General features: G+C 34.5%; 3 protein-coding genes across 5 annotated transcripts; 2 read left to right on the forward strand and 1 right to left on the reverse strand.

Annotated features, from left to right (window-relative positions):
* Positions 1 to 556: 556 nt before the first annotated feature.
* LOC144443602 (putative peptidyl-tRNA hydrolase 2) lies at positions 557 to 6305 on the reverse strand. 3 transcript variants are annotated; one of them, XM_078133145.1, is made up of 7 exons: positions 6234 to 6305; positions 5705 to 5858; positions 4830 to 5000; positions 4221 to 4313; positions 3488 to 3684; positions 3015 to 3129; positions 557 to 2831 (listed from the first exon to the last, which is right to left on the reverse strand). In XM_078133145.1, exons 3-7 carry the CDS (start codon positions 4992 to 4994, stop codon positions 2745 to 2747), a joined length of 657 nt encoding a protein of 218 aa, XP_077989271.1. In that variant the 5' UTR covers positions 4995 to 5000; positions 5705 to 5858; positions 6234 to 6305; the 3' UTR covers positions 557 to 2744. The 3 variants fall into 3 exon arrangements, with proteins under 3 accessions (XP_077989271.1, XP_077989269.1, XP_077989270.1); XM_078133143.1 differs by having other exon boundaries at positions 6130 to 6302; XM_078133144.1 differs by having other exon boundaries at positions 4830 to 5003; positions 6130 to 6302.
* A 169-nt stretch (positions 6306 to 6474) lies between these two features.
* Positions 6475 to 8235, forward strand: LOC144443727 (zinc finger CCHC domain-containing protein 24-like). The gene is made up of 3 exons (XM_078133270.1): positions 6475 to 6636; positions 7212 to 7343; positions 7727 to 8235. The coding sequence occupies exons 1-3, from the start codon at positions 6622 to 6624 to the stop codon at positions 7847 to 7849; spliced, it is 270 nt and encodes an 89-aa protein (XP_077989396.1). The 5' UTR covers positions 6475 to 6621; the 3' UTR covers positions 7850 to 8235.
* Positions 8236 to 9087: 852 nt separating this feature from the next.
* LOC144443583 (zinc finger CCHC domain-containing protein 24-like) lies at positions 9088 to 13557 on the forward strand. The gene is made up of 3 exons (XM_078133122.1): positions 9088 to 9234; positions 11458 to 11619; positions 12372 to 13557. The coding sequence occupies exons 1-3, from the start codon at positions 9226 to 9228 to the stop codon at positions 12492 to 12494; spliced, it is 294 nt and encodes a 97-aa protein (XP_077989248.1). The 5' UTR covers positions 9088 to 9225; the 3' UTR covers positions 12495 to 13557.
* Positions 13558 to 25088: the final 11531 nt, after the last annotated feature.

Raw genomic sequence — 25088 nt, forward strand, 5'->3', positions numbered from 1 at the left:
AAAAATTGATTCTGGTCAGGACATTTGTCTAAAATGGTACACATTTTTTTTTAATTCTCAACAAACCTGTCACTCATATCTACTATTTATGGCAGTTACTGTTCTATTTATTTAGTATTTCAGAGCAAATGTGTATGTGGGGCAGATGTCATTTCCTTGCTCATGATTGGCTCTGCAGTTGGCTTCACTGCTTCACTGAAGTAGAAAGGGTTATTTTTGTGTTCGCCCCCTCCCCCTGGATCTGCAGACTGCATGGGCTGAACAAACACAAAACTAGAAAAAAGACAGATGTGAGGGTATTTAAGTGGTGCACGCGCTCGACTAGAAACAATTCTTTTTTTTTTTTTTTGGGGGGGGGGGGGGCTATAATACAATATTCTACCTTCAAGTTCCATCTCCTAATGTTGACTCAATATGCAAGAATGAAATACATTTATTTAGTGTATAAACAAATAAATTTCACTTCCTTGGCAAGAATACAGTAAATTAGACTACACGCAAGTACAACCTTTTGTCTTTTGAAATTGTTTATTGGCAAGTATTGCACATATCCCAAATAAAGTAATAAAAAACCAACACAAAAGTGGAAAATCTCTGAAAATGAAACATGCTTATAAAAAAGTATTTGAAAACTGCTTGCTGTGGTAGATAATGAGTATCTCCTGCTATATACTACTATGGGTACCAAGCTGCAGGCAAATTAAACTATAGTTGTTGTATGTGGTAGATTACACAAGTGGATGATAGCAGTGTCTTGATCATATCATATATGGTTATATGCGGATATAATCACCCTGTAATCAAGATAGTGTAAACATTGAATGAGGTTGAACATGTACCCACTTCAAGATAACTAGCTATTTCTGACACTATCCTGCAAGTGTAATTACATCAGCATCAATAGTTTGTCTATTGACTTGTATGTAATAGAGACACTTGTTTCACTTTGTGGCATAGTTCTGAATGGTAAGATATGACACATAAATGACATAAACGAGCTCTTAGGGCCAGACTTGTCAGTAGATGTGTGGGCACTTAGTTGTTTACATGAGAAACCTGGTGTGTGATAGTTTCTAGAGCTTAGCTCTGTAAAATTGACCACTTATATGTAGCTGTGACAGGTTATTTTCACGTCCGTTATCACATCAATGGAGAGTGATGGACAACCTATAAGTCACCAAGCTCACGTTGTACATCTTGGTTCCAGTGATATCAGCTTGTCCAGTTAATTAAAAGATCTGTTTTCACCACTCTGAATGTCATTTGCATTTTTAAACGTTATTGATTATAAGTGTCTATTAAAATCTAAATCTCACAAACCAATAATTGTAACTTGAAGAATCAAATAGAAATATTTGTACATACTACTACTGCCTACTCCCCATTCAACATCATTTACATCAATTGTACATCATTACTGCATAATCAATAGATAAAAGCATATTCCCAAATTGCCTGTCAAATAAGATATTGCTTTGCCATTTTGAACATGCAAAACGTTACTTTTTTAAACATTATGTTTGATATAAAAGAGAACAGAAGCATGTCCATTTTAAAACTTGTCACCAAGTAGCTCAAACAATTTCCAGTCTCTGTAGGGTGAAATAAGGCAGGTTATACAATATGTTGATTACTAACTTAAGACTCCACAATTAGGATTAAAATTTGACTGAGGAAAATAGTTGTCTGGCACAGCTATAGAATATGATGGTCCAGAACAAAAATGATCCTATGCAACCCTTATGGCTCCACTGATAAAATAACACTAATGTCAGATGGGGCGCCCTCACACATCGGCCAACCCCTACCACCTGTGAGAGGAGGCCGGTGAGGGTGAAACGTCATCACGTATCTTACAGTCTAAGCTAGTGCTAGCCAAATGTATTCCATGTCAAATGAGCCTAGCCTTCCCGGTTAAAAATAATTTGTGTATCGGAACACGAAATAAAGTAACATGTTTACAATTATTTCTTGTATTTAGAGAAGGAAATTATGAAGCTGAACAACCTAAGCAAAAGTCAGAATTAAAACTTTGGCAAGAATGTGTCCTTGCATTGAGCAAAGAATGCCTGGTAGTTTAGGTTCTGCTCATGGCATATATTACAAATTAGTTAGATATTTAAAGTTGCAGAGCAGGGTCAACTTGCAAAGAGAGTCCAGTCTATCACTTTACCAAATATGGCAGTTTGCAAATGAACATACCAAGTATGGAAGTAAGTGAAAGGTACTGATTTGGAAGTCTGTGAATGATCAGTCCAAATAAGGAAGTCTGAGAATAAGCAGTCCAAATATAGAAGTCGGTGAATGACATACCAAATAAGGAAGTTAATGATGACCTTACTAAATAAGGTAAATGATAAATGACCATGCTAAATGCAGATCTTAGAAAATAACAATATTATATATGGAATAAATATAATCAAAGTATCATATCTGTACCAAGTAGGCAAGCAGCTGGAGCAGGCAACCAAATGTGTTGACTAAAATTGAACAGTCTGTCCTTGAACCCACACTTGAGACATCAAGTAAATGAAAGGTACTGTGATGTGAGTTGTTTGGGTTGCCATTTTCATGCCTATATGAAATCTCTTTGCTTTGCCAGCAGTACTTATTTCACTATTCTTTAGTTGCATCCACATGTGAAACAAGGTGACAACCAAACCAGTACATCCAGTATATCTGATGAAACTAATGAAATAATCTCCAAGTGTTCATAACATCAAATTTGATATCTTATATTAATTCTAAAGTAACTTAAGTTCTCCTGTAACTGTATCAACTGTTTGACTCTTTCCCATGATTCCTAGCACTGTGATGGACCCCTCAGGTATCTGTAACAGATGATAAAGATCAAGTTATCATTACATAGCAATGGAAAGGATTTTTTTTACTCTACGGTATGGGGAGGCATGGGATGCATCTTTGAAACTCCTATAATTTTTCATTAAAGTGACTGTCGCAAACTTTTTTGCATTGTATTTTACTGATTGCAGACATAATTATTGTGATCCTACCTGAGTTCTACCAGCATCAGAAACTAAATAGTTTGGTAAACCAAGAGATTTGACTTTGCTTTGTAGATCAAGTAAATGTTGCGTACTCTCTCCTCTCACAACAATTTTAGCAGCCCTGAAAATAGACACAGGTGAACAAATTTAAAGTAGGTGAAATGAGAAAGTTTAAATCTGCTTTAGATGCAACTGGAATGTTGTTTTAAAAAAACAAACTATTTTGTTCAACATAATAGCTTAACCATAATATCCTATACCTTGCTCAGCATTGAATCACATGTACGTGTGTAAAAGATTTGTGTAGCATTACTACTTAGTTAGTAGTACACATCTAGTGAGGCCAACTATGCAACTCATTCCATATTCCTCCTTCTCTACCTACTTTATTTTCACACAATACCAAACAGTAACTAGAACATGGACTTCTAGCTACCATGCTATGTGAATAAAGACTGACAGCTGTGCCATCAACTTACCCATTTTCTTCCCAGTTAAATAATGATTCACCAAACCTAGCTTGGTTATGAAGTAGAAATCTATACATGCCTACTGCAGCATGTGCCACCTGTGCTGCTGCTTTGCCTGCACCCATTTCAAGTTCACAATTCACTACAAAAACCATTTTGTACGCCATGTTTGAAGATCTACTCGGTTCAGCTACAGCAACAAAATCCTATAGGAAATGTTGTGAGAAATGCAAAAGATATGGACATGTACAAATATCAGAATTTTGAAGAAAATAAAGTGTTTCACGTTAGGGTAATAGGCATTTCAGACTGCAAACAGGAAACTGAGAATACAGTGCCCTCCCTCAAATTGGGGGTAACATCACCTCATAGTACCATTGATTTGTCTCTGGGTATTCTGTAGAAGTGTAAATCTGGGATGTTTTTTGTATTGTTCAGACATTGAGGAAAGCAGCAGTGCTCTATGATTAACCAAGTAACCTATACCATGTATACCCCCAAGGTACACACAGACAGGAAGTAGAGTGTCACCAGGGCAAATTTTGGAAAGGCCTATAACAGTCAGACTTATGTACCTTTAGTAAATGTAAATGTCATTTTTGTTTTCATGTAGATTTAAGATATTTAGATAAAATTTACACTATTTCTGTAAGACTCTTCTCCTTTTTGTGTCTTTTCTTCCCACTGTATGTTCCATCACAAAGAGAGGTATAACATGTAAATACAAATATATTGTACTTACATCCACTGGAATATCAATATCTGCTGATTCAGGATTTTCAAATATCCATGACGTTGCCAACTCTGCTGAACTATTGCCAGTGAAGAATAGAGCCTACAAATGAGATAGGTTGTAATAATTACAACTAAAAAGTATACATTTTGAATCACACTGTGTACAAATTCTCAGTTAAAACAAGAGGACTAATGCTAGAATGTGTTCATCATTTCAATAATCATGTTTTCTTATTCAGTATACCAAATCATCTTGTGATTTGAAAAGGAATTGTATTCTGCACTCCTGAGAGATAAATTGTATAATTGAATTACTTAAATGGAAATGACTGGTGAGAAACAATAATTTAAGGTTAATACAAGTTAATACTTTATTTTCAAGGGATTGATTTAAATAAGAGAAATTGTGTGTATTGCCTGGGGTCAATTTTCACTGATTTAGGAAGGTATGTATGGTATGTATAGAGTATTTTATTTTCATGGAAAACCATACCAGTGAAGTGAAAATTGGCTACATGTATTTCACAGTATATCAATGACAATATTCATATCTATAACTAAATGCATATCATACAAGCATTGCATTCAAATTGTGAATTGCAACCACTACACTCACTCTCTCTGCCACATTCCTTGTGATTCCCATGTTGCATAGCAACTGTACAAGACTTTCATCAGCTTTCCAGCCATCAGCTTCACCTCGTTCTTCTTCACCTTCTATTGATTCCCTGGCACCAGGTGGTCTCAGTTGCTCAGGTTCTACATCTTTTTCTTCACTCATCTTTTACTACTTGTAAAACAAAAATTGAGAGTTAAAGATGAGTAAATAACAATCTGAATACTCTCACTGGAGACCTCCTGTCACACCAAAACAGAAGAAGTATTTGCAAAGGTATAGTTGGAAGAACCAGGCTTATACTGCATGACGCATCAAACTTAATTTCAAATAAGCAAATATGGATTTCAAATTTGAAGATTGCAAAACTCACGTAAAGTGAGTGTCGGTACAGGATGGTGGGGAGGAGGGGGGAAGGGCACGCGTGAAATATTTTTTGCTGAAATTCTTCATCTACTATTTGTAAACAAATCAGTTTTGCTGATCGCGGTCATCGTCGTTTGTGAACACAGTTTTGAATATATGATGCTGATGGGGAAGGCAGGCAATCAGCATCTGAATGTAAACATAACATTGCTGTCCATGTACCGCTACTAATCATAGGAATATTCATGTCTGCTGATGAAGTTTCTGAAGTCTGGATGTCAAATGCCTTGTTTTGAGCTTTTATTTAGCGTTCCAAGTTTCATTTGCACTGACAGTATACATTGTGTATAAGAACGTTAATTAACTTTGTTGAGTGCACACCCCAGAATGATTAAACGCTCAAAAAACAATAAATAAATAACGTTATACATTACAGCTAACGGAGTACTAATCCTACTTGCAGATGGAGTAAGTCGGGACTCGATTCTGCAGGAACGATGAGTCCTTACCTTTTATCGTATACGAGAGACAGATATGCCAAATGGTACGGTGCCGCCAGATTGCAAAACGTTGTCGACTCAAGATATCATAGGCATGGGCGCTGACATATTGGACGATTGCATTGTGGGTATATTCCAATTCCGGTATACATACGAGCTCACTCTGAAAATGTTAAGTGCAATATTTGTTACTCGTAAATGTTTTTGTTTGCAGTTTCTCAAACAGAGAATTATAGGGTTGAAGGTTAGATATAAGATGCACATCTGTCAGGCAAATTGTCAAAAAAATTCGCCCTCTGATCCAAAGTTAATCAGGATACTGAAGTTAAAGCATGACTTTAACAATTAACATATAACAGGACACTTCGGGCTATAAACAAAGTCCAAAAAACTGATGTTCGCTCAAATTAACCCATTAAAATGGCGAGACGTACTGTACATAAAGTGATAGTGTGAATACAACGAGTTTCAGAGGTAAAACTAACGAGGACAGGTCAACTGAAATTGCGACCGATGATTACAACAGTACATTAAACACCTCATCTGATAATAGCGGTTCGGTTCATGAAAAGCAATCACCGTGACAACATAACTACTGTAGTATGCAACAAGACAGCAGGGCATACAGCCTCCACCCACCAAGGAAATCAGCTGACATGCCAAAACATCGAAATGGTTCTAGAATATTCTGCAGAATTATATATATAGCAACTGACGGAATGACGGGGTTTTTCTCCGAGTTATTTCTGTCAGCTGACACCATTTGACACAATATAAGAAGCAAAGGTCGAGAACAGCGATGCATTCAGCACTGAGGACTGGAGGCAGCAAAGCAAAACGAGAAAAAACTCGAAACTGTGTTATAGGACAAACACATCTTGACTTATCCAGTAGAAATCTGAGTACAGATCGACGCTTTGGAGACCATGGATTCAGAATTGGTAAGGAATGTAGTTTTATTTCTCAGTGGTCTTTGATTCAATAGAAAGTGAATCGTGTATAAGTCCAGTTTTGTTCCAGGACCAGTAACTCGTGATCGTAGGCAGAAAACTTTCGCACGAAAGGATTTTTGTAGGAAAAAAAATATACCCCTTTTTGTACAGTGGGCACGGTGATGACTGATCTCATGAGTGCTTTTTTCAAAACATATTTAAATGGCCGCTAAGTAATGTTTACTGTCAGTCGAACAGTTTGCGATTCAGATTGTCTTCATAAGGTCTACAAAATATTTCGTTTGACATTTAGACGCGTTGGTACATTTTTCAACATTGTACGATTCTCTAGATACGATACCTAGGTAACAGAAGTCACACTCTTGCTGGTTTGAAATTATCAGCTTTAGAGCTGCCGGAATTCAAAGCGAAAATAATTTATAGTACAACGTTCCCTTCTAGGAATTACAATTACCTGTACTTGTTTATTTGTAAATGGGTTCCGTTTTATTCATTTCTGTGAAGGAACGACTCTTTTGATAAGTAATGACAACTCTTTCTCTTTTGATATGATCAAACTATAGGGAGTAAACAGACGATGTTTTGGTGAATATCAATGTACGAAGTGCAATCGTAAGTGGATGAGTGCAAACAGTTGGAAAGACGCTGGTCAACGATGTCAAAGCTGTAATACCGTAGTATTAGCACACAAACAGGTATCTAGACTCAGTGTATCCTATTGCAAGTTTGGCCATGGTTAAGTTACACATAAAAAATCGTCATTGTACCCAAATTATCGGTCATTTCAGATAAACTATTTTACTCCAAAGTTAGATTAAATATATTTTGTATATTTCATATTTTGTTAATGTTGTTTTAATTGCAATGGATGGAATTAATTGAATCTATTAGAATAAATTCTTTGTCGGAGTGATTGCTGCACTATCGTTTACTTCAAAGTGTTATTGTTAATTTAGTAACTTCTACTGTCAAATTCACTCTCCGACTTTAACCGATCTCAAGGTCACGACTTCGGGGTTGGGGTTGGAGTTCGAGTAAAACATGTTTACATCATCTCTCTTTACGTGTCTCTCAACAGAAACCATTGGAAAAACCCGAGGAATTAGCTGTAGGTGATAGAAAGAAGGAACATCCACAACACCTGTGTATGAAATGCCAGAGTTTGGGTCATCCATGTACAGACGGCCACACATTTTACTAACTTTACAAAACATGTTGAAATCCCAAACGTGTTCTTACTGAAAGAGTTCGCCACGTCAATTTGACATTATAGATGAAATAGTCAATACTTTTTCAGCATTGTTAATGTTTAGAATTGCCAAACACATCAGACATCTATTGTACAGTTCTTCATTTAAGATCTGATGCTAGTTACCTTTATCATATAGCTTTGGATCTAGGTTTGGAATAATTTGTCACTTTGAGGTAAATTTAATTGTGTAAATCAAGTAAATAAACCCACTGAAAACTAGAAACTATCCGAATTTTCAAAAGCAGCCACTTCTACTTGGATATCGGATATCTCTGTGTAATTTACTGAAATATTGAGAATTGATTTTTTTCGTTGTATCTTAATATGTATTAATAAAGACAATAAAAAGAATCGTATGTCTTATAACATGTATTGTTATTCATTTTTGTAATTGATGGAATATCCTATTTTATAATAATTAAAAGTAACATTTCCAGACTAGTTCCAAATATATTCAGTTTCCTTTCCAATAAAATGCAATCGAATAGCAAATACATCATTACTATGAAACTCCTCTAAACAGTAAATCAGATCTTGATCATGAGTAATCTCATATCTCATGCAAATGACCCAATGTATAAGGCATCACGCAAAGACCTTCAAGTGTTCCCTTACTGTTGACAACGGTGATCAATATAGCACTAGCTACAGTATAATTGATTACTTTCTTAATACTTAAACACCTCAGTGTTGGTTTCTGTTCGTTTGCATTTTACTTGTGTCATTCTACACCTGTGTTGGATCTCAGTCTTACTTTCACTTCATCGACTGTCATCTGAAGACGAACGGAAGTTCATGCATTTACCAGTATAGTTAATCTCAGAGTACAACAAGAATAACCCAGACTCTAGATCTATCTCCTAATATACCATCTCATCATCCATAGATTTTATTTTCAGAAAGTATAAGGAAGAAGGGCCAAATAGGGTAGTAATTGACCCGTGATATAAAAGTTTGCAGAGAAAAAACCCACAAGGTTGTATTATCATTGATTGGTCTATGATTTATTATTAAAATGATAACTTAAACTTGTTAATGAAGCAGCTTTCGGTTTATATGAGAATTAAGTGCCTTAGTCTAGATAACCACTCTATGTACCCTCATTATTCTCTGTAAATCAGCTTGTAATTTACCCAGAATTGATCAGGTGTGACCCTTCAACTTATAACGTAATACAAGTTGTTTCCGGTTATACCCCCAGCATACAATGTAGGTATTTAGTATAGATATTACAGAACACCATCAACAACGTTAACACCGTCTATCACCAACTATAAACAGTTGACGTTCAAAGGGGACATCTATACTTGGTAGTATCATTCATCATGGCGTCGGTATGTTAAATACTACGTATATATTTATTTTATCTGCTTTCACAAATTCTTGAGTCCATATTTCCTATCCATTTCTTAACCCTGGCAAAGCAACGTTTGCAGGGTCATAGTGACTTATACTGATATTATACACCAAAACGAAAGTAACCTTAAGCTTGTGATAGTTTATTAATTATCAATGCTTGTTAAAATTAAGACACTTATAATCTTAAAGAACCAATTTCATTGTCTAAATTCAATATATTTGACATAATTTTCTGTTCCTTGACAAACAATATGCGATAATTGTGTGATAACACCATTTGTAAGCCAAGCTTCATCGAGTATTTAAATTAACATAAATCAATCAATACATTAAACCCTAATATGTACCCTTAAGTTACATATTTTAAAAGTAAAACAATAATGTATGAAAGTATGAAATCCCTGTCTTATTAGCTTAGTATTTTGAAATGATAGTTATTAGAAAACAAAACGAAAGAAGACGAGGTAAATTGTAGAATGATTATACAACTCTATCATTTGTAATTTACAGTAAACTCTAATAATGGAGATTAGAGAAGATTTATAAATGACACTGAGTATACAATATGAATTGCAATTATATCTTCTTTCGAATTCTACGAAAAATACATGTAAATAGACATATATACTATTGTTGATTTACACTTCGTCGAAACATTGGAGGGAGTAATTCCTAGAAATGGTTTGCTATTTTAGGGTCGTTCAATTAGTCATGAGTAAATTTATCATGTTTAAAATGAAACAGATATGACCATCATGGCGTCGGTATGTTAAATACTACGTATATATTTATTCTATCTGCTTTCACGAATTCTTGAGTCCATATTTCGTATCCATTTCTTAACCCTGGCAAAGCAACGTTTGCAGGGTCATAGTGACTTATACTGATATTGTACACCGAAACGAAAGTAAACTTAAGCTTGTGATAGTTTATTGATTATGGATGCTTATTAAAAAAATATCTTAATTAAGACACCATCCATTAAAGAATCCATTTCATTGTCTAAATTCAATACATTTGACATAAATTTCTGTTCCTTGACAACCAATATGCGATAATTGTGTGATAACACCTTTTGTAAGCTAAACTTCATCGAGGATTTAAATTAACATAAAGCAATAAATACATTAAACCCTAATATGTACCCTTAAATTAGATATCCTCCCTCCCTCCCTCCCCCCTCTCTCTCTCTCTCTCTCTCTCTCTCTCTCGACTCTCTCTCTCTCTCTCTCTCTCTCTCTCTCTCTCTCTCTCTCTCTCTCTCTCTCTCTCTCTCTCTCTCTCTCTCTCTCTCTCTCTCTCTCTCTCTCTCTCTCTCTAAAAGTAAGAAAAATAAGTATGCCGTTGTCTTATTAGCTTAGCATTTTGCAATGATTGTTATTAGAAAAAAAACGAAAAAACAACCTTAGGTAAACTGTAGAATGAATATACATTGTATATTTGTAATTTACTGTAACAGTAAACACTATTAATGGAGATTTAAATTTTTTTTATAAATGACACTGATTATACAAACAATATGTAATATATATAATCATATATTCTTTTGATTTCGAATTCTAGGAAAAATGCATGTAAATAGAAATACTATTGTTGATTTACACTTCGTCGAAACATTGCAGGGAGTAATTCCTAGAAATGGTTTGCTATTTTAGGGTCGTTCAATTAGTCATGTGTAAATTTATCATGTTTAAAATGAAACAGATATGACCATACAATAGGGAACTTGCAATCCAGACTGAGCATGCTCAGACGCAAAGGACTATGGGATTATCTGTGGTTATCGTAATACCTAATCAGGAGCTACTGATAAAATTAACCTCCCACAATTGTCAGGGTAATTATGAATTGATTATTTGTGGTTACAAACAATGTATCAACAATGTTTACAATACTAATTGATTAGTATTTATTATCACATTTCTCATGATGCAACATTCAACATGGCGGGTTTGCAAGTTCCCTATTGATTGTTATTGTTAACGGGTGGATAACAATATTTCGTTCACAGGTATGTATTATATAAAAATACAGTGGGCATACAACGCAGGGTGTCACTCACCAATGGTATTATTATAACAGGTGATGTATAATTTATGTAACTAGGTCACTGTTTCCCGGAAGACAATTTGAAAGTCAAGGAATTCAGAGCAAAGTGATTGTTGAATTCCCTTACCATCGTTCTTAATCTCCTTCAGAGAAAGCAAGGCAAAGGTTTGACCCCATACCAAGGTCACAGACGATGTTTTGGTGAATACAGGTGTCCACAGTGTAATCGTCATTGGATGAGTGCCAATAGCTGGGCTGATTCAGGACAAGAGTGCCAAACATGTAAAATAAACGTGTACCCCGAGAAACAGGTGAGAACAAAGACAGTCTCTTATATGAATGAATCATAAAATGGTATATTACATACCTAATTAGGGTTGATGGTATTGTTTTCTTCCAGACATAGATTACCATGTTACCTTTCAATATCGGGCATAAGATGATGGTCATTGCCCTTATTTATCATGAAGAAATGCTTGGTCACCAGGTATTTCCTGTGAAATAAAACCATTTTAGCCAAATTTTAACATAGTAAGAATTCATACATTTGCTGTCGATGCTTTATTACCGTCTGTCTGTCTGTCTGTCTGTCTGTCTGTCTGTCTGTCTGTCTGTCTGTCTGTCTGTCTGTCTGTCTGTCTGTCTGTCTGTCTCGCGGTATCGGCGTCTGCTGTCTAATCATGCGAGTCTGTGTGAATGTCTGTCAAATATGTATTCCTTTTCCAAATTTTGACAACGAAAGAAATTTTTAATTGCTTCGCATTGACGCGCCAGATCTACGTTCGGACGATTTGAGACGTGGACAGTTCAACAAGAAAGTTGTGTTCAATGAAAATGGTTGTACTGAGTCATTTGCAGGATCTTCCTGAACTATCGCAATCATATTTTGAGAAAACTACCCACACCAACAACTCTTGGCACAGACATTTACATGTAAACCATGATTCAGACGAAAACGATATCAATTCCACACTTTAGAATTAGCTCCATCGACTTTGACGTAAGCATTGGCCTAAATTGATGATTCAAAATCCAGGTAATACCTTTGATTTATTTGTTACAGCGCCCTCTGGAGAAACCAGATGACCTAGATGTTGGGGATAATAATAAGGAACACCCAAGAGAGCTCTGTGAGAAATGTAAAAGGCTGGGTAGGCCTTGTACTAAAAGATCATATTACCACTGAGTAAAATAAGTCGGAGGAAAGCTAAACAAGAAGCTAAGAGTGTCATAAGACGAACTGCGTGACTTATATTGCTAATGTAAAATATATACGGAGAGGTTTGTAGAATAGTTGTGTACGTAATACGTTCCTGTCATTTCACTGGTTCGGCACAAATGATAGTTTAATATCTACATGTATATACCACCACTCATATTTTCGTTTTCTGGAAAAGATGCATCATCGTAAACCACACCCTCTTTTATGGCACCCCGTCCAAGACACACATGTTCGTTATTTCGCAGTCTCGCGGAAGAAATAACAGCTCTGGTTTGCGAGAATGGAAAAGATGTTGTGGGGCTCCTCACTACTGACTCCATAGTCTTAATATTTTTTTTTGAATAAATTCAAACAGGGATATACTAGCAACGAATATACATTCTAGAATAAATATTAATACTGGAAAAAATCTTTCAACACTTCTTCAAGTGGCATATCGTTGTCATGGTGCAGATACAGTGTCAGCGATGCCGATGTTCAGTGATTGTACTTTTTCAATTCTTTGAATGATTAGGTCCGTCACTTGGAATGTATGGGTGGTACAATCGGCGTAATCATGTTATTTCAAGTTTAGCAAACAGTGCGCCCCCATGCGGAGGATATCGGCCTAAAGTGGAAGTCAGTGACCCATCATGCATTTACACTGTGTGATCACGACCTTTACTTGTAATACACCTAGGTCCATTGTTTGACCTGATCATATTCATTGAATGCCAGACTTACGCCATCTTTCATAGAATTGTTTATTATCAATGTTCACGAAATGTGATTCCTGAATCAAAAATGTATTGTAACAGAATATGTTTCCTATACATTTTATTGTAAAATTATAGTAGTACTAGTTAATAAAAAAATATGAACTTCTGCGTATTATGTGTTAGTTCAAATTTTATACACCAATACAGTTTATTGGATCCGTTAACAGTCATATTATATGTGATGAGTTATTGTAACCTGTACTCTTTTGAGTAACATTTTATTGAAAAAAAAGGGCTGGGGAGGAAAGAAAACGACAAATGAGCAGAGAGACTGAGACTGAGAGAGAGAGAGAGAGAGAGAGAGAGAGAGAGAGAGAGAGAGAGAGAGAGAGAGAGAGAGAGAGAGAGAGAGAGAGAGAGAGAGAGAGAGAGAGAGAGAGTGAGTGAGTGAGAGAGAGAGAGTGTGTGTGTTGTTGGCTAGTAATTGTAAAACATGTCATCGTATCGCGGACCGTATTCCTTTATCTAAAAATCACACCTACTTTGATTAAGCATCGAAAGGTTAACTAGATTTACAACAAGACTCTTTCATGAACCTTCCTCAGTAAATCAGTGAGCCTCTGTCCGCTCGTCACGTGTGCAACATTTTGAGAGATCTTTAATCCTCATTTTTAACCGTCGACATTAGCGAGAATTCCCTGTGCCTCAAGTATCAAGCGTAAGTTGACTCTTACAGAGCTAAGTAGATGGATTAAATGTGAAATATGATTTAGAGTCCTACGGGACCGTGTTTATCTGCACAGGCGCCAAAAATATCAGTTTCTTGCATCTTCATAACCTGTTTTACTAATCACATCTTTCAGACGAATCTCGGGTTTAATCCTTAACATTCACATGACATTTGTATCATTAAACTGCTTTATTTTCAACAAGCGTTGACGTGCATGCACAGAAACTCCATGTACAGCGACTACGACTACTTTCACTTAACGTTTTAAACGTGATTTACTCTAAATGCATTGAGTAAGAATCACTTTATGGCCCAAACGATATGTTAATGAGAGCTTCAACCTCACAGTATTTTCATGGCTAGAGCTGGAAAAGCAACACAGCGTTTGTAGCGCTTCTTGAGCACATAGTCACTGCTCTATTCATTGAATATGAACGTACAGCTCAACTCAAACGAGATACTAAAAGATTTAACAATTGGCAGGGTTTTCTAAAATAACTTAAAAGGAAAAAAAAAAACGTTTCGCTACTGTACTTTGCGAAGAAAAAGCCAACGAATGTCATACACTTTCTTCAATAATGACATTCAATGATAAAACGGGTCAAATATAATGTACTTTTAGGTTTACAGTGGAAATAAAGGAACCGACTTTTAACAGCTTTGGATTGTTGAATGATCGAAAGAGTTTTGGATTAAATTTAATATTTAGAACACATGTAAGACGGTAAACTGAAGTCTTCATTTGATCAACTGAGATTTTGAGAAGATACTCTACGACACAGGTACGTAATTACAAGCTTTCCTTTACTGACGATTTGTGTAATTTAACTGAAGATGTCGGTTTTTCAAATAGCTGTAATAAGTGAAACATGGCTTTGGCATACCAGACATCCACGTACATGCAGTCCAGTCATTGAGTTATGACTTGACAGTTAAGGTATGGAATCGGGAAATGTTCAAAGAAAAAAAGTCGTTAATACGTCTTATCAGAAAGCGGTACATTATTTCTTATAAGGCTTTATATTGTATAATTGTCGATTTCATTTTATTATGCTATTGAAATTGACTACTGAGACAAATTGTTTAATTACACTATTCAGAATGTCGGTGTCTATTTTTGTAACACTAGTTCTGCTATGGGTCGTTGAACTTAATCAATGGTCCGGCCTCAGAAGTGATAAACAACGTATCTTCGATTACTGATATAGATTTAGTATGACGTAGCTAGTGTATCAATATACAATATATTTGGTTACCATAGCTTGCATCAATTAGTGATATACTGAATAGACACAGACAAGACTGTTCGGGGTAGTAATTCCATAAGTTTCAATGCGATACATTATATCTTGTAACTTGAATGCAATTCGTAGAACAGGAATTGTAATACTGTAACAGTAGTTCATAATACAAATGTTAACAAGGTACGAGTGAAATAAATTGTACATATAGATATATGAAAATATAATTTTAAAAAAGGTCCTAAGTAAAGGACCTTTTTTAATTTCACCGTTATGAATTCATGTGGCCTCAATATTTTTCCATTGCGATGAACTCAGGCAATGAGGAGACTGAGATACTTAATGTTTCAAACAAACAAAGTAAGGAGGTATTTTCTTAAGTTTATTTAATTTCCTCTTAAACAACACAGTTTGATATGATGTGAAGAAGAGATTTGCAAACTAGGCGGTGCCTCTTTTGAGTATAACATTTAATTTCCCCTTTTCTTTGCCACGTTTCCGACGATATTCAAGAGATCATTGAACTTGAAGGTTTGATGGAATTGTAATCTTTTTGTGTATTATATGGCGTATTTCTGAATGTAGAGTAGTAATGAGTTGCCTTTATTACCCAATTTAAACGAGTTCATTAATTGATAATTTAGGGGAAGTTTAATAAACGATTTTTATATTGAACATGTGTGTGTGTGTGCACATTAAATTTCAGAATTAACATAATATGCCACGGTATTGGTTGTAATGGGCTCTACCAGATGCACACAAAATGATATTGGGGAATTTACAGTCCAAACCATGAACACATACTTTACCACAACGAGCAAAAAACCCCAAAAAGACATTTCAGATACTAGATGTATTTTGCTTAATAAGTCTACGTTTTTATAATATATACTGATCTCATCACTTTGAAATTCGATGTTGAAGATTTTTTGAATTAATTCATTAGGCGACTCGATGTGCTAGCTTCCTGTCATAAATATACCGGAAACAAGCAGGCTGCATGAAAACTGACGATTTATCGCCGCTTGACAAAAATTCTATAGTATAATTCTTGTCTTTGTATGATTGCCTTAATTTGTCGAACTGTGTTACAATATGAACTTATGACGATATGGAGAAATACTAACACTCGTATGAGAGTAGTTTTCTATCATTTTTTTCACAGACCGATGCTAAACTGCTTCTATGCGGAGAAATACTGAGAATAACTAGGGAAAAGAAACATACACGTATTGTGTTGTCCTTTTCGAACACAACTACCGGGACACAGTCTTTAGTACACCAACATACAAGAACTCGATTTACTGGAACACGCGATCAATCTACAGTCAAAATGTAATACTCAATGCAGGATTTAACGTAATAGACCTTTCTCTATACTATCCATGCATTGGTATTCACTTGAAACCATTGTAATAGAAGGTGCAGAAACTGGGAATTTCAAAAATGAACATACTGTCTTCACTCATTCTCACTAGCCACGATATATTTTTGTCCTACTGAAGCAGGGGGGGGGGGGTGCCTCTTGTAAAGTGCCCTAAAGAGTCCAATGGCTTACGAAGACTTTTTTCATTGAATATGACAAGCAATACACGATAAGTTTCAATTGTTCCTATAGGGGCAAGTACTTGTATACAGGGAAATACTATTAGATTCCTACCAGACTAATTATCAAAATAAAACCCAAGGCAAACTTGGCTATATTGATAACCATATATCCAATTGTCATTGAATATTAATGACCTTTTCGGAATCGAAATCAAAAAAATTCTGGATGTAAAAGTAATTTCCCTTTCGTCGTAATAGCAAATTTTAGTTTGGTTCATAAATTATGAAGACACTAAGTAGGCTTACTCCATGGTTTCTTAATTGAATTCACATTAAAAGTAGCAAAGTGTGTGTTTGACCGATTTCAGTGAAGTTCATTTTAACACACAGCGTGTCGTTTTTTGACGTTCCTAAATTGCGCGGTTTCTCCAAATCTATTTTCTTTTTCATGCCCTAAGTATTCATGTGCTCGCCTAGAGATCATACTCTATCTCACAATTCAATATTTTAACAATGAACTCAACATATGGATACACCTTGTGGATAACTTTTCCTATTGAATGCCACTGTTACAGTAATAAAATCAAAGTATAGGAAACTATATAGTGTTGAAGACAATACATCCCCCGGCAAGACACTCGAATTCACACACTGTAAATGATCGGTGCATCAGGAAAGACATCCTTAATTCTAACACAGACGATCGTTATCCTACACGTTTCACCTATTCCAACGTGCTGTCTATGGCGCATTAGGTAATACTTTTTACACGGCTAAATGTATTTACCTATTACCGTTTGACATTTATTCATTTACACTTGTTAAATTTGAATGGAGAACGTGCTAAATTTCAAACACGCCAACAGGTCTTTAAGTGGCAGATTTCAATAATGGGAATGGTAGCACCAATTAGCAACTGAAATTTGTACGTGCAGGGAAATGCATTTACATGATGAATTATTGGTAGATGTAGTATAATAATAGCACATTACTAAGAATATGTTCTACTACTTATTGTATATGTTCTACTACTTATTGAGGAATAGAACATACCTAGATACATACATACATACATTCATACATACATACATACATACATACATGCATACATGCATGCATGCATGCATGCATGCATACATACATACATACATACATACATACATACATACATACATACATACATACATACATACATACCCTTCATTTTGATAAAGACGGATGTGTGATTGCCAGAGTCATCATCAGCTTGATAAAACATAACTTATTAATATAGTAATAACCGGAATTCCTTGTCACAAGTACAGCACGTGTGCTTATAAGTGGACAATCCATCTACAGTTACTTTCAAAACACGTTGTCGTGAATATCAATCTAAATATATATATCATGAAAACATGTCAACTTATTCATCGCCTAGCATTGCAGGTATATTGAATTTCATCTAACCGTATACTTTTCCGGTAGAAAAACTAAATAAAATCCCGGGCGTTGTTTATATATATTAATGTAAGTATGCCTATGGTATCGTGTTGCTCCATAGACATGCTTGTGATAGATTATGTAAGCACTATATGTCTTGTCACGTATTTTTAGTTTATGTATTTCTGTTGAAATAACGACAACTGTGTATCCACACACCTTTTTCGTCATTTATTTTACTATCTATTTTCTTTATGATAACTCATTACTTTTTTCTAATGTGTAACCAGTAGAACAAACTGGGCATATTTGGTAGTCCGGAGGCCTAGAAACATCTTTTAACTACATAAGTAATCACATGACTCTTTCTTGAAATTTAATATTCAAAACAAATGTCACTGAACACAAGCCTAACATGTGCAGATACGTTTTTATAGCAACCACTTGTGCTAGTCCATCGACTTTACACGTAGATTGACAGGCAGACATTGACAAAGACGGATAGAACGATGTCCATTGGTTTGGACCTGGCTACAAATCGACCCTGAGTTGTCGATCTTGAGCACATGATGAAATGCAGTGTATAATCTTTTACAGGTTGTTACTACATTCAGCACCACCCCTTTAAAATCTTCCATAAACTATACTGATAATTCGCCATGATAAGTCCAGCCACCCGCCACCTACCAACTCATGTATGTATGTATGTATGTATGTATGTATGTATGTATGTATGTATGTATGTATGTATGTATGCATGTATGTATGCATGCATGTATGTATGTATGTATGTATGTATGTATGTATGTATGTATGTATGTATGTATGTATGTGTGTGTGTGTGTGTGTGTGTGCGTATGCATGCATGCATGCATGCATGCATGCATGCATGTATGCATGTATGTATGTATGTATGTATGCATGTATGTATGTATGTATGTATGTATGTATGTATGTATGTATGTATGTATGTATGTATGTATGCATGCATGTATGTATGTATGTATATGTATATGTGCGTGCGTGCGTGCGTGCGAAATGTAATGATTATAAATATACCATGTCAACACTATATTTAAAAAAGAATAACTTATAGCAGCGTTACACAGCAGTACAGAAATGAAAAGGGCGTGTTAACTGTAACGGCATAATGGTAATAACATATTTACCATTCATGCATGCATTGCGATAGGTGTTGTGGGCAATGTTCCAAGTCATGTCTGCAGTGAAGATATCATAGCAACATATCTCGATGCAGATATATTGTTTTCAGAAGTACAATCTCAAGCTAAGCGTTTTTTAATGAACTTTACGTTATTCCCAGAGTAATTTGACGACACTGGACTAAGTAAGCAGAAGACGGATAAAGCAGAAGGTAGGTAAAATGTTTGACACTGAGGAGTCTAGGAAGTCTAGATTGTCAATTAGTGGATAGCCTTTGTACTACCAGCCTTTAATTTAGTGGAAAGACCGCATAGCACGAGTGACATTCCAACTACATTGTGCGATTTCTAAGGAAATATAAAACTGTCAACTAAGCTTTGTGTCAAATGATTTATATCCCAATCACTAGAATTGCAGCGTGTTTTCCATAAAAACAGAATAATATGGAAAAAAGAGCTATCTATTTTCGAACTTTTTTTCTGCGGGTTTTACAAAAACATAACTCAATAGCATAATTGAATATAATACGTATTCGACGCAGATGGCAATATTTGTCACGAATATGTCTATATGTAAATATTGACTTTACTTCATATGTTTTAACATTAAACTCTGTTATTACCGAAACAAGTCTTAAGCTTTTAGAAACCCATTTTCTAATATGATAGTTAACACTGAATCCGACACAATAGCCCTTTTGTCTACCATTGCTAGCGAGTATGAAATTATAGTTTGTCGATCATAAGATTAGAAGAGTTACAATGGTTATTGTTTGACATGTCCCATCAATCATTAGAAAATTTCTGAAAGATATAACAAATAAAACGACAATAAAATTTCAAGACTACCATGGTATTAGTTTCCTTTAGTAAGACACGTCCACGTAACTGGATTTATCGTAATTCTAATAACTGCTACAATATTTGTTCATGGTATTTGTATGTCTGAATATCTTATAATACAACCACTTCTCAGATGTCAACTTCCAACCTTCTGTTTTAAGCATTCATGACTCGAAACTACGTGTTTTCACGTGTTTTTTGTCAATAGTATTTCCCATCGAGAGAACATTATCTTTTTTACTGCAATACAATAGTTGAATTGATCGCTTCTCAGCCCTTCATGGGAGTTGAATTCAAATATACAGTAAATTACGCTACAAGATTATTCATGGTTTTATGCCTTATTTCAAAGATATTGATGTGATAAATTGTACATAGAAATGAACATTATTTGCGATGTTTAGCGAATAAAACAAAATTCATTACATATGTAGATGCTTGAATGGCTATTACATAAAAGATACTCGGCATACACACTATACAAAAGACTAAGATAATCAAAATGATCAAAATTATTCATCACATATGTAAAATATGTTTGCATGTGTAATGCATGAAACGTATTTGTCATTCATACCAGTTGACAGCAATCAAATTATTCATGATATGCTTATATTTTGCATACACATCATTTTGCATGCTGGTATGTTGCATGAAAGATATTTGGCACGCAAACTTTACAAAAGAATTAAAATTACTCATGGCATGTACATGCTGGTATTTGGCATGAACAATATTCAGAATGCATACAGTTCATAGGAATCAAACGTATTTCACAACACCGAATTACCTTATTCGGATACGAAAGGATTATAATTGCTACACACGTTTAAATGGTAGGTTAAGGAAAATATGGAGTGATGCAACATAATATTAAACATTGTAAAAGTCTTCCTCAATTGAATAATGATAAATTTAGAGATTTAAAAGACTGAAAAAACAGGGTAAAACATAAAATATAATGGCAGCTTTCAAATGTTGATCAATCTTTGTCATGAAATGATACTGGTATGTGAACTAGTTATGAATTGTTTAACCATAATGCTCCACCACTCCTTGTAAACAATTAACTACTTGTTCCCATGACATTGTAGTTAAACATATTCCATTTTACTTTCTTAAGAGTGAAAGAACAACCAGAGTGCTTCCAAAATATATGCTAAACACGAATGTTGTGTAAGCTAGGTTCTTAAAACCAAGACAACGGCACGGTTATGTTAGTATTTTACCAGTGAGATACCTTTACAGGAATAGATATCACTTACATGTATTTCAATGAACACATTCGATGTACATTTGTACCATATATCTTACTATGCACAGTACTGTTCAGTTCAAACACTATTGCTATGTTTCCTACAATGGAACATATACACGATTTACGACTGACAATTAATCTACTCATTCGGAATGAATTTACTATTTTATGAGAATGTCGATGAATTATTTACCTTTTACAAAATAAAAGAAAACAGTTTTTTTAATAAAGTGAAGTGAATGTAAACGATACAATTGTGTTCGCTTCAATGTACTTTTTGTTCAATGGACCTTCATCTGTATAAACTATCTGAGCAATCAGAAATGAGAATATAAGAAAACTTCGTATCTTTTGTCGTTTTCTTATGAAAAAGTGTACTCAGGGTACTACAATACATGGCTTTATGAGCCTACTATGCCACAGACAGGTTTCAGCATCATTGCTACTCCATGCAGGTAATCTGTCACCAAGTAACACATAATATGAGAGTGTACCCACAAGGATGGAGACATACGATGGTTTTGCGCATGTATATTCGCAACCTTTGCTCGTCTGCGTATATTAAGATAGGTTTTCTGCTGATATTGAATTATTCAAGGTCAGTAATCAAAGAAAGCTTATACGTTAACACATTACATTTAAGTAGTATTTACTATTATTAAGAAATATGTATTTACTTATTAAGATTGACTTTGTATAAAGTAAATTACTTCGGTAAAAAATCATTCGCGGAAACGAAAGGCACAGTAGAGACAATTTTACAAATACAGCAGCAAGGCACGCGATCTATTATTGGTGAAAATGTTGCATACTGATCATGTGACATGAAAAAAATTCAATTTCACAACAGGATTCACTCTATTAGTACAAACATGTCACTCATATACACTAATAGGGTTAATGTCAGTGAAAACCTGTCATTTACAAGTACATCATTGTGATGAGGTAAAGACATATGAAGATATGAAACAGCTAGCATCAGCATTCCCATTTTGTCTGTCAGAGTTTCAGAAACACTATATAATGATGTATGTATGTATGTATGTATGTATGTATGTATGTATGTATGTATGTGTGTGTGTGTGTTTGTGTGTGTATGTATGTATGTATGTATGTATGTATGTATGTATGTATGTATGTATGTATGTATGTATGTATGTATGTAGTTCGGTGAGGGATTGAGTTGTAGGGTTTAAGGATAGGGAAGACATACAATTTCAAACAATTAAGTACAAATGAAATTTTTACTATAACTTAGGCAGTGCATTAACCTTTTAGCTGCCCATTACAAAATCGTTCATATTCTCATCGTTTTTATTTTGGGAAGCCTGTACTTTGACCTGACCTAGATCTAAATAACTATATATTTTGACAAAATATAACTATTTAGGGAAATAATTCAATCTTCTGTCAGCTTCTACACAATTTAGTTAATGCATGACTGATTATCACAGGTATGTCAAATCGTCAATTGTCAGCAGCTTTTATCAAACACTTTCTATGCCAACAAACACTATACGCCAGAATACAATTACAATCACGGAACATGAAACAAGACGTCATTTCGCTCAACAAACTTTTACTAATACTGCCACATCTAATCGTCTGGCTCAACAAAAATCTTATAAACAGAGATATTTATCGAGCGTGACGATAACATGTAGCATTGTTAGTAAGATTTTGTTGAGCGAGGAAGACAATAAAATGTAGCAGTGTCTGTAAAAGTTTTTAAGAACCAGCGGCATTTTGTTTCAGGTTTCAGGGTTTTCATTGTTTAGTAAAAAAAATTAATGACACAAAGGTTTTGAAATAGAAATGTGCATAAATATTTATGTGAACTATTATGGATAATACCGTTTGAATTCTGTTTGCTTTCTAGGTATTGTATTTTTTACATTGTCTTAAATTTTGAATCTAGAATTTGATGTCAAGTTTATTGTAAATAGTTTGTATGGTAAACGTGATGTCAACGTAGACTAGTAATTATATTTTTTTAGGCACAATGACATCCGATCAATGAAAGTTCCTTGTTTTAAAACTGAGAATTTTAGAGAAATTCTAGTTTTAACAGATTCGAATTCTTGTCATTTGATATTTCACTTGTCATTACAAACCAGTATTGAAGATTGTTAATATTCAGATTGAAAACCATTAGCATGAGCTACGCGTGAACAAGTTTAATAATGAGAATCTTGTATCTGGGTGTCTGTTTGTCATTGTATAAAGTGTGTTTCCATTGATCTTGTATTGTAACTACTTTTTGGCGGTTGTCTTTTATTTCTACGTCTATATTTTGAGGGCCCACGTTTATAGTTGTTCGTCACCTGTGTAGACTGCCTGACTAATGTAAAATGTAAATAAATAAACACATAAATAATCACATAAATAAATAACTAACTAAACAAATAAATAAATAAATAAATAAATAAATAAATAAATAAATAAATAAATAAATAAATAAGTAAATAAACTGCTTTTGATCATCCAGTGGCCGTTGGGTAAATTTGCAGGATGCATAGTGTCCTTTATAGATACGCAAATGTTGTTATTCTATTGCCACTGGGTAAATATTATATATGGAACTGGTATAGCCGTATGGGGATTCGTAATTGAATCACATTGACTTGATGTAAGATAACCCATACATCTATCTCTAAGTGACTGATTGAAAAGCGTCGAAAGAAGTCCCATCTTGATTATATTCAGAACTGATTTTGAAGATATAGAACAAACATATTTCTATGTATGTAAGCATCAATCAACCATAAAGGAACACTAAACTATGTCTATAATACTCAAAAAATGATCTGATTTCGATACTCGGAGGCCAAAGTCAAGATTAAATTTAATGGTAATAGTTAGCTTTAGGATAACAAAATAAATCGTTTGTAATGTTGCATATTCTGCATCATCTTTGAAAAAAAGTTTGAAAGATATCAGCCACGTTTAAATAATACAAAGGGTTTGATGCAGAAGATATTGATTGAATTTTAAAACTTGACCTTTAAAATGAATGCCAAGGTCAAATCTACCAGTATTGTATGGTCATAACTGTAGGTGGTGTGCATCTAAAATCCATTGTAATAGCTCCCGTGGTGTTTTGCCTTTTAGGGACCAACATACGGAGGGGTTACATGGTAAATAACATAATTACACCATTTTATTAAGTAATTCAACCCCGGAATTGAACGCCCAATATACTGACATTACATGGGCTTGAAAATGTCGATAATGCTTGTGCGATGTTAAGACTTGGCAAATGAATACCATGGGAACCATAATATAATGCACACCACGGTAACTGTGCAAATGTAGTGTTATCTCTTCTTGGACATATATATATATATATATATATATATATATATATATATATATATATATATATATATATATATATATATATATATATATATATATATATATATATATATATAAGTATGATACAGTATACCAATGATTACCAAAACACAGGCGAGCGATTATTTTAATGCGATAATGTACATCGTAATATCTTTGTACGTTTATTCAACATTCGGTGTGTTGTTTAAAGTTATTCAAAGTATTTGATTCTGGAATCGTCACCATTTCTCTTATGTCCAATCAATCAATCAATCAATCAATCAATCAATCAACCAATCAATCAATCAATCAAGCAATC

The sequence above is a fragment of the Glandiceps talaboti genome, chromosome 12, assembly GCF_964340395.1.
Source record: "Glandiceps talaboti chromosome 12, keGlaTala1.1, whole genome shotgun sequence".
Classification (NCBI taxonomy): Eukaryota; Metazoa; Hemichordata; class Enteropneusta; family Spengelidae; genus Glandiceps; species Glandiceps talaboti.

Coding starts and splice junctions, on each gene's coding strand:
- LOC144443602 (XM_078133145.1), bottom strand. CDS start 4,994: ATGAGTGAAGAAAAAGATGTAGAACCTGAGCAACTGAGACCACCTGGT. Junction 4,314..4,829: donor CAAGGAATGTGGCAGAGAGA/GTGAGTGTAGTG, acceptor TCTCATTTGTAG/GCTCTATTCTTCACTGGCAA. Junction 3,130..3,487: donor TTTAACTGGGAAGAAAATGG/GTAAGTTGATGG, acceptor GTCTATTTTCAG/GGCTGCTAAAATTGTTGTGA.
- LOC144443727 (XM_078133270.1), top strand. Junction 7,344..7,726: donor TAGTATTAGCACACAAACAG/GTATCTAGACTC, acceptor GTCTCTCAACAG/AAACCATTGGAAAAACCCGA.
- LOC144443583 (XM_078133122.1), top strand. Junction 11,620..12,371: donor ACGTGTACCCCGAGAAACAG/GTGAGAACAAAG, acceptor TATTTGTTACAG/CGCCCTCTGGAGAAACCAGA.